Consider the following 9,597-nt stretch of genomic DNA (forward strand, 5'->3'; position numbering starts at 1 on the left):
GCAGTATGGAAGTGTAAGCTGAATAAACCCTTTCCTCCCCAACTTGCTTCTTGGTCATGATGTTTGTGCAGGAATAGAAACCCTGACTAAGACAGATGCTGAAGTGCTTCTTCCACATACCCATTTAGCCAAATCTTTCTACAGGCGTGATTAGTTCTTTGAGGTCAAGGATGGCCTCAGTGATGATCGTCTGTCAGAAATGGTAGGAAACTTAACCTCCCTGTTACTATATTTTGAGCTCCACTTAGTTGCCACAGTAACAGACATCGTATGTTATTAGTTTCTGAGGAAGCACTTAGCATGGACCCAGTGTTGGTGTTCCAAAGCGTTTGTTAGCTTTGGTGGACTAAGTGTAATTGGCATATAAAAATTAGGGTGCACAAAGAATAGCAAGCATGACATCAAGATAAAACCTCCTACAACCTAAGTATTAAACAGTAACTGTGGTACAGCTATGGCATGGGATACAAGAAGTGGCTGCAGTGTGTCATAAGACGTCTGATGAGGGTATGGAAAGGATAGGCTCCCTGCAGAAGCGCCTAGAAACTGAAAATCTGTGTTGCGAATACTCAAAAGAGAAGGGATTGAAAAGATTTCCAGGCTGGGACACAGAACACTTCTAAGTTCTAAGCCATAGCTACCATTCATTCACTAAAGACACAAAATACTATGTTTCAGTAGGTCTTGGTAACTAGAAGAGAATGCATATAAAGGGTGTTCCATCTTTTTAGGAGCTCCCTACCAAAGCAAGAAGGTGAGGGAAGTGAGATTCTGCTCCAGAGGCAAATGCTCTGGAATTGGAGTGAGAACAGCCAGGTAGAGGCCTGGGGAACGCTTGAGCCAAGGAAGAGACTTGACTAGCTTGTGACTGGCACATTAGCTCACATGTCCTCTGTTCCTGCCAACCTCTCCAGCCCCTTTCTCCCACAACCTTCCCTGGTATCTGTGGCCCAGCTCAGTGCTTCCTTGGATACATAACCCTCTATGCAGTTTAATGATTAATCACTCTGCTCCTTGCTTCAGTGCCATGAGCATGATTAACAATTTGTTCACACACAAATCTTTATTAGGCAGAATCTTTGAGAACACTGAATGTAATGGAGAGTCTGTGCATACATATACTGTTTTCTCACTCTTACACCTCATCAGTTCACAAGGCTCCCTTGGGAGTCATGGGCTTTGCTTTTCTTTCTGATCTCTTTGTTTTGGTTCCTCCCTCCCTTTTTACACCCAGTAAGAAAAAGGAAGCCTTAGATCTGCCAGAGTCTTTAACAAGACACCTAGGGAAGTAGAGAAAGAAAACAATAATTTTCTGGGAAAGCAAGACCTCTGTGCCAAATGCTTCATTTGAGTTGATCTTCCTAAGAATCTTGTGAGGTTTGTTTCAGCATCCTTAATTTATAGAGGGACATGTTAGATGGTTAAGTGACTTGCTCATGGTACCTAGCAGGGAGTAGGTGAACCAGAGGTGTATTGGTCCCACTCTTCTCGCTAGTTTCCTGAAGGTCTATCACCAGATTTCAAGCCTTAAGTTGTTCCTAATGTAAATGCTGACCTTAGAACTAGCCCTGATCTGTTTCTCGGGCAATCACAGATTACCATTGCCTATGCGGAGATCCAAATTCCCACATGGCTACAAATTGCCAATGATAGTTAAGTTTTAGTTGTCAACTTGGCATAATGTAGAATCAATTGGAAAGAGAGTTTCAGTGGAGGAGGGTTGACATTAGCTAGCCTCTGGGCATGTTTGTCAGGAACTATCTCAATTACTTACATTAATGGGAAAAGACTCAACATAAAAGTCCTAGAATATATAAAAAGAAGAAAGTGGGCTGAGCACAGGCATGCATGTCTTAGTTGACTGTTCTCTCTTCTAGACATATTTCTACTTCAAGTTCTTGCCACCTTCACTTTCCAGCAGTGGTGGATTGTGACATGGAATTGTGAGCTAAAACAACTTCTCTCACCCTTAACTTGCTTACATCAATGTATTTTGGTCACAGGAAATGAAACTAAGACATTTCTTGTTTGAGACAGAATCACAAGAATGTGTCTGTTCACAATGGTTCCTTTCATAGTTGAGGAAGGTTGCTGCATTACTGCAATTGTGTGCTAATTTTCCATTCTCTTATGAACACACGAATAAACTCTGTGTTCCTCAAAGGTTCTCTCTCTCTCTCTCTCTCTCTCTCTCTCTCTCTCTCTCTCTCTCTCTCTCTCTCTCTCTGAGTATGTGTGTGTGTACTTTCTTTTGACCCTCTAACTAGTGACCTGAAGTAAATTTTAATATTAAAAAATATAGAAAATGGCTGTGCTTTAAGTCACATGAGTGTCTCAAGGGGCAGCAGCTTTTCAGTGATAGCAAAAGGGGACCTGAATCTGAAAACTAAAGACAATTCCATTCTGGACTGCAAGAGGAATAGAAGCAGAAAACTGTGTTACTAATACTCCATATATAATACATTGTGAGACTTTTAATTATAAGTAAATGAAAGATATTTTGAATGAATGAATGAATGAATGAATGAATGAATAAATAAATAAGAAAGGGATGTTAGGAATGATGAATGAAAGGAAAGAAGTTAGGGGAAGGGAAAGGGAAATGAAGAGAAAGTGAGTTATGGTCAGACATAAATTTGTTCAGGAGATCATGGATGTTCTTGATCTTAACCTCTTAGGGAGCATATGATAGGTTGTAGTTAACAATTTAGGAAAGCACAAACACACTCACTGGAAAAGACTAACACTGGAAGCTCACAGGAAATCCCATATACTGAAGAAATACAGCAGAAACCTCAATCAAGCAGTGGTTCTGGAGAAAGGGTACATTTAGGGTATAAAAGTCACCAAAACTAGACAGTGTCTCCAACAGATAACTGAAGCTTTTATATATATATATATATATATATATATATATATATATATATATATATATATATACCTGTCTGGTCCTCGGGCCTTAGTAGAATAGCAATAGCAAAAAGTAAAGTCACTTGACATTACTACTATTTAAAAATTAACTAATAACTTGCTGTTCTGCAGATACTAAGGCATCTTATGCCAGCCTCAGTAAATCTCTTTCAAGTAAATTATATAATAGCTCAGATGATATTCAAAAGTGGAGCAGGAATTGCTTAGCCCCACGGCAAAGTGAGGAACATCTCGTTACTTCTTGTCAAGTTCCAAATCTTTATTTCTTTGAAATGAAGAAAGATATCGCAAAGTTTATCCTGATATTCCAATGACATAACTGGTATATTTTTCAAAGTAAGTGATGGTTTTTGATTGTAAACAGAGTGGGATTAATAAAATTTAAGATATTTAAGCCATTTATTCTAATGTGGTAAATCTACAACATTGCAAAAATTCTATGGTATATTTCATATTTACAGGCCTGATGGCCATCTTAGAGGATAATAGTCCTACTTACAATTATTTATATTATTATAATTCATTACTTCTCATAAAAGTAGTCTACATTGTTGTCTTATTTTTATAGGAAAGACAAGTAAATACTGTGAATGCCATCAATTAGATATAGGACATACTGTGCACTTTAATGAGTGCCCTGCCACACAGTAGGCTGGCTATGCTTGGCATACCTTGCAAGATAGATAAGTGCTTGAAGTGTATCTTGACAAGGAAGACACATTCAATTTTAACAATTTGGAAACAAAAAAAAATATGAGTGTATATTAAACACTATTGCATTCGTGCTGTTATACTACGCTATGTTAGTAAAAACGGTGTGTTATTATGTTCAGTGATTAGATCATTGTGCTAGATTGGTTCGCTTTCTATGGTTAGTGGTAGTTTGGTACCTGAATACACTGATGGACTATGGACATATACTGAATCTCATTGTAGCATCAAGTGTTTCATCAAGCCTTCTGCTCTATCCAAACCATGTCTTAAATTCATTAAAAACCATGAATGATTCTGTCATCTTGGACATATGAGCACGGCTTTGCTCTAGGTGAAGCACTCTTTGAATTTTCTATTTTACGTTTTGAGGTTTATTCCAAAATTGAGAATTTCAGAGGACAAGCAGAAATACCATTTAAAGATCATTTAAAGTGCTTACAAATTATTTTATTCTCAATAGAAAGATCATAGTGTTTCTACAAAAAGACATGAGAATACCACCCTGTCCCCACCTGGCCCACACCCAGAGACAGTTTGACCCCCACGAGTTCTGACAGAACCAGACTCACAGGTGAGTCTGCCCCTCCCAACCCAATACCAAGCCTATCTGGGACCCCCTTTGGGGCCCAGAAGACACAAGATCCACCACTCTGCTAGAGACACGGCTTGCTATTGCATCCAGACGATGACTGTTTGCAGAAGCAAGTATGAGAAGATATAGAAGAGAAGTCCAGAGGGTCAGGAGAAGGAAAAGAAATATTTAACAGTGGGGGATGGGGAAACCACTAGAAAGTCCTAGAAGCCAGGGAAGTGAGAGGTTCCCAGAACCCAACTAAGATGACATTAGCTTTAATACCCTACACAGTGGCGATAGGCACTGACTAATACAGATGCAGATATTCCCAGCTAACTATCAGACTGAACCCCAGCACTGCAATGGAAGAGTTAAGGGAAGGACTTAAGGAGCTGAAGGGGATCGTAACCCCATAGGGAGAACAACAATATCAACTAATAGATGTGTTCCCTCACCGCTCCCCCACCCCCCCACCTGCAGAGCTTGCAGGGACTAAATCACAAACCAAAGAGTATATATGGATGGGTCCATTGCTTCAGCTACATATGTAGCAGAGGATGGCCTTATCTGGCATCAGTAGAAGAGGAGGCCCTTGGTCCTGTGCAGGGTTGAAGCCCTTGATTAGGGGTATGTTAGAGGGGAAAGGAGTGGGTGGGTGAGTAGCAGAGCACCCTCTTATAGGCAAAGGGGGGGGGGAGTATGGGATTGGGGGTTTGCAGAGGTTAGACTGGGAAGGTGGACAATAATGAAATGTAAATAAATAAACGATTAGAAGAAAAAAAAAAAAAACTTACCACCATGATGTAACGTGGTCTATACTGAATGGTTCCAAACAGACCCAATATGACAACTATTATATGCAGGAAATTTCCAAGAATGGGTGCCCACTGGAAACCAAGGAAGTCAAAGATCTGCCTCTCCAATGCTGAAAGCTGCAACAAAAGAGAGTGCATTACTGACTAATCCAGATTCCATTATATCATCTTCATCATTAGCTCCCAGCTGCCGAAATTTGCATATTCAATTACAACCATATGCGTAGACTTTATCCTTCCTTCCTTCCTTCCTTCCTTTTTCCTTCCTTTCTTCCTTCCTTTCTTTCTTTCTCTTTCTTTCCTTTTCTTTTTTCCTTTCTCTCTCTCTCTCTCTCTCTCTCTCTCTCTCTCTCTCTCTCTCTCTTTTTCTCTTTTGCATCTCCCTCTCTCTTCCCCTTGCACCTACCTCCNATTACAACCATATGCGTAGACTTTATCCTTCCTTCCTTCCTTCCTTCCTTTTTCCTTCCTTTCTTCCTTCCTTTCTTTCTTTCACTTTCTTTCCTTTTCTTTTTCTCTCGCTCTCTCTCTCTCTCTCTCTCTCTCTCTCTCTCTCTCTCTCTCTCTTTTTCTCTTTTACATCTCCCTCTCTCTTCCCCTTGCACCTACCTCCCTCTCTTGCTTCCTTTTTCTTTTTCATGTGGTGCTGATGATCAAGCTGAGATGGTCCTGTATGTTAAACGGGAACTCTTAACATTGGAATTCACCATCAGTCTCCATTGCTAGGACCTAGTCAGCCAACTGTTTAATTCAGTTTTACTCAGAAAATCGTATAAAGCAACATGAATATTCTGAATTCAAGTATAGAGTTTTAAATCTGTCTCATTTCATGAACTAATTATACACACTTCTTAAATCATTTTCTACAGAGAAACATTCAGGCATAGAATGTGTCTTAATCATTATTTTCCAACAAGAGATTCACTAGCACAGAATACTTAGAACAATAACAATAACTTTAGGTATATCAGGCTCCTGTCAGCAAGTTCTTCTTGGCATCTGCATAGTGTCTGGGTTTGGTGGTTGTTTATGGAGTGGACCCCAAGTGGGGCAGTCTCTGGCTGGTCATTCCTTCAGGCTCTGCTCCAAACTCTGCCAGTGCCTGGCAAATACAGAAGTGGATGCTCACAGTCATCCATTGGACAGATCACAAGGTGCCCAATGAAGGAGCCAGAGAAATACCCAGGGAGCTGAAGGGGTCTGAAGCTCCATAGAAGGAACATCAATATGAACTAACTAGTACCCTCAGAGCTCCTTGGAACTATACCACCAATCAAAGAAAACACATGGTGGAACTTGTGGCTCTAGCTATATTTGTAGCAGAGGATGGCCTAGTAGGTCATTAATGGGAGGAGAGACCCTTAGTCCTGAGACGGTTCTATGCCAATATAGGGGAATGCCAGGACCAGGATGGGAATGGCTGGGTTGGGGAACAGGGGAAGGGGGGAGGGGATAGGAGATTTTTGGAGGGGAAACTAGAAAAGGGGATAACATTTGAAATGTAAATAAAGAAAATATCTAATAAAAAAACAATAACTTTAGGTGTTCAATAAAAGACTTGTATCAAGTTTGGACAAAACAAAGAAAACAAAACCCTTATCTTCCTATATAAATTCTATTTAAGCAATTTTGGTTTGGATAAAGAGAATACTCCCAAAGCTCATGCGCTAAAAATCTTGGTATCCATGCACCTGTGTCATAGGTGGGGAGGGTGGCAGGTGGTGGTCCCTCAACTCAACAGTGGACTAACTTCATGACTTAACAGATTATTCGGAAATTACAAAGGTGAGTTCTAGCTGGAACAAGTAGGTCACTAAGGTGACGACTTTGAAGTCTATATTTTTGCCCCCCTGTTTGATTCTTCATTGCCTTGATGTGAGCTTTACTCTCTCTAGCAGTGCTCAACTTCATTGGAGACCTGAGACAATACACCACTTGATCATGGACTGTGACCTTCAAAACTATGAGCAAGATAAAGCTTTCTTCCTTTAGTTGATTTCCTTAGGCATTTTATCACAGTGGCAGGAAACAAACTACTATACTGTATCAAATCTACTTGCTTTCTCTTATCTTTACTCAAATGCTAGGAGGAATAAGACCTCAAAACTTTCTCAATACATTTTCTACTCATTTAGTTACTCTAGGCCTGTGATCCTAATGTGAAAAACTGGAATGAAATAGTCCTTTGAACCTTGTGATTTCACTGAAATCACATTCAGTAAAGTCATTTTGAATACCCCAATAAAAATCATGGTTCCATATCAATTTTAGGAATACAATAGAAAATTATATTTGCACCATATATAATTAACTGTTAAAGCAATACTTCAGTGAATTGAACTGCGTACTTAAACCATTTATGATTGAACAATGAATTTCAAAGCGTCAAGTGAACACTGGCAAAGTCGTTATCATGAACAAATGATCCTTCTTAGATTCTAAACCTAGAAATTGTATAGTCCCACCTGCCATGTGTTCGGAAACTAATCTTACACAACTTAGGTCTTCTTCTAGATTGTCCTTGATAAAATAATAATTCTTAAAAAAATGATCCAGCAATTAGCTATATTGATAGCAGTAGAAACTGAATCTTTAAAATGCAAATGACACCCTAGGGATTTTTCTACTTATGCAGCAGGTGTATGCCTGAATAAGTTTAATTTCTTTGTACATAAAGAAGTGTCCTCTATCCAGCAAGTGGAATTTAAGCTAGGGAGGAAAATATAGAAGAGCTAATCCTCAAAGATAATCAGAGCAGAGCTACAAGGACACTACAGGTGCATCCTCACTCTGAAGTGTTTTGTCACCATTGTTTGCATAGATACATGTGCAGAAATTCCCAAGTACAGAGCAACAGTGCAAAGGAAGATGCTGAAATATATTTTCAATCTCCTGTGTATCTCTGCTTCTGACTCTAATTAGTTCCCAGGAACCTTCCCCTGAAGGAAGCAACATTTTATTTATTGGCCCATCAGAGATATAAATATGTACTGGTTTTATGTTCAAATAGGATGAATAGGCTCAGAATAAAGCAACCCTGAAGAGCAGCCACAGGCAATTCATTCTGAAACGGAAACCCTATTTTAAAGCTGTCGTGCATCACGGAAACCTTTAAAGTGAACTTTTAAAACAGAGAAAAACTCATTTCTCTGCTGTCAGATAATGCATGGTTACTATTTCCTTTTATGATATGAGAAAAAATCCATAATGAAGGCAGCTAAATGAATGGTAATGATTAGAAATCTGCTGTCTTCATTCAAGATACTCCATGTCTTTTAGCATTGATTTTCTGAGCACTTTAACAATAGAATTGAGATGGGTTGAAATAAAAGTATAAACAGAAGCCATCAAAAATATCATACATCTAAATTTCTATTATTTAGAATGTTAAAACTGGAACTTGCAAGTTTGAGGTAAGCTCGGGCTATCTTGTAAGATCCTCTCTCAAAATATTCCAATGAGCAAACAAAAAGTAAGGGCAAGATGGTATCAAGAACAAGGCAGAGAACTTCTGCAATAACTAGGCTTACCATTAAATTGTGGCTTGAATGTTTTTAAAATCAATATCTGTAGCAACAATAAAAAGCATGTTAAAATAAATTAATTGTTTTCTAATAATCATTTCTAACTACTGTCTCTATTTATTTATTTAGCTAATCAGCAAAAAATTTCTCTCTGAATGTCATAATCTCTAGAAGTACCTAGGACACCACAGTAAAGATTCATAGTCACAAAATGAAATGAAACACTATATAAGTCACTTTATGAACTTTATGAATATGCTTTAGAAATGTCCCCTTCAGTGGTATAATGAAGCCCTGGGCCCTTGCTAGGAATTTGAACCATGTTAATCTCTTACACAATCTAAAGGTACTCATCTCCTGGTGTCAAGTTGGGGTCTTGGTGTTTACTGGGAAATGATATTTTAAAAATGGAAATTGCACTATGCTACAAATCAGGGTTTCCTTTATGTTTTGAGCAACTTCTGTTGAACATTTACATCATCATGGTAAAATGGCACTTTGGTAACAACAGTTCTGTCTCAGTTAAGCAAGAGTAGATAGTCACCACTTTCGCAAAGCGCCACAAACAAATTCAGCCCAGTCAAGAGGAGAGCAGAAGGGAAGTGGGCAGGAGAAGCAGCAGGTAGGGGTGGTGAGGCAAGCCAAGGAAGATTGATGCTGAAAAGTCACAGCAGAGCAGAGAGTGCATTAAGAGGAGGACTGGAAAATGAGGCGGAGAAGTTAAGAAAGGGGAAGAGAGGCCCCTTGGTGTTGTAAACTTTATATGCCCCAGTACAGGGGAACACCAGGGCCAAGAAGTGGAAGTGGGTGGGTAGGGGAGCAGGGCGGGGGTAGAGTATAGGGGGCTTTCAGGAAAGATTTCGAAATGTTAATGAAGAAAATATCTAATAATAAATTGGAAAAAAAAAAAAGAAAGCATAAAGGCTCAGGACTTTTCAGGAAAGCAAAGGCAACTACTCATCAAAGTGTGGCTCTAGCTGTACTTGTAGCAGAGGATGTCCTAGTCGGTCATCAGTGGGAGGAGAGGCCCTTGGTCCTG

The 9,597-nt window shown here is 39.3% G+C and overlaps 1 protein-coding gene across 3 annotated transcripts in view; it reads right to left on the reverse strand.

The window, feature by feature from the left end:
* The window catches only part of Nkain3 (sodium/potassium transporting ATPase interacting 3), a 601,685-nt gene that overhangs the window by 308,725 nt on the left and 283,363 nt on the right, over nt 1–9,597 (reverse strand). For all 3 annotated transcript variants that reach the window (XM_021222049.2, XM_029533295.1, XM_021222050.1), the window contains exon 2: nt 5,014–5,151. In XM_021222049.2, coding sequence (XP_021077708.1) covers nt 5,014–5,151 — 138 coding nt within the window. The remainder of the gene's footprint in view (nt 1–5,013; nt 5,152–9,597) is intronic.

The sequence above is a fragment of the Mus pahari genome, chromosome 22 (assembly GCF_900095145.1).
Source record: "Mus pahari chromosome 22, PAHARI_EIJ_v1.1, whole genome shotgun sequence".
Lineage (NCBI taxonomy): Eukaryota > Metazoa > Chordata > Mammalia > Rodentia > Muridae > Mus > Mus pahari.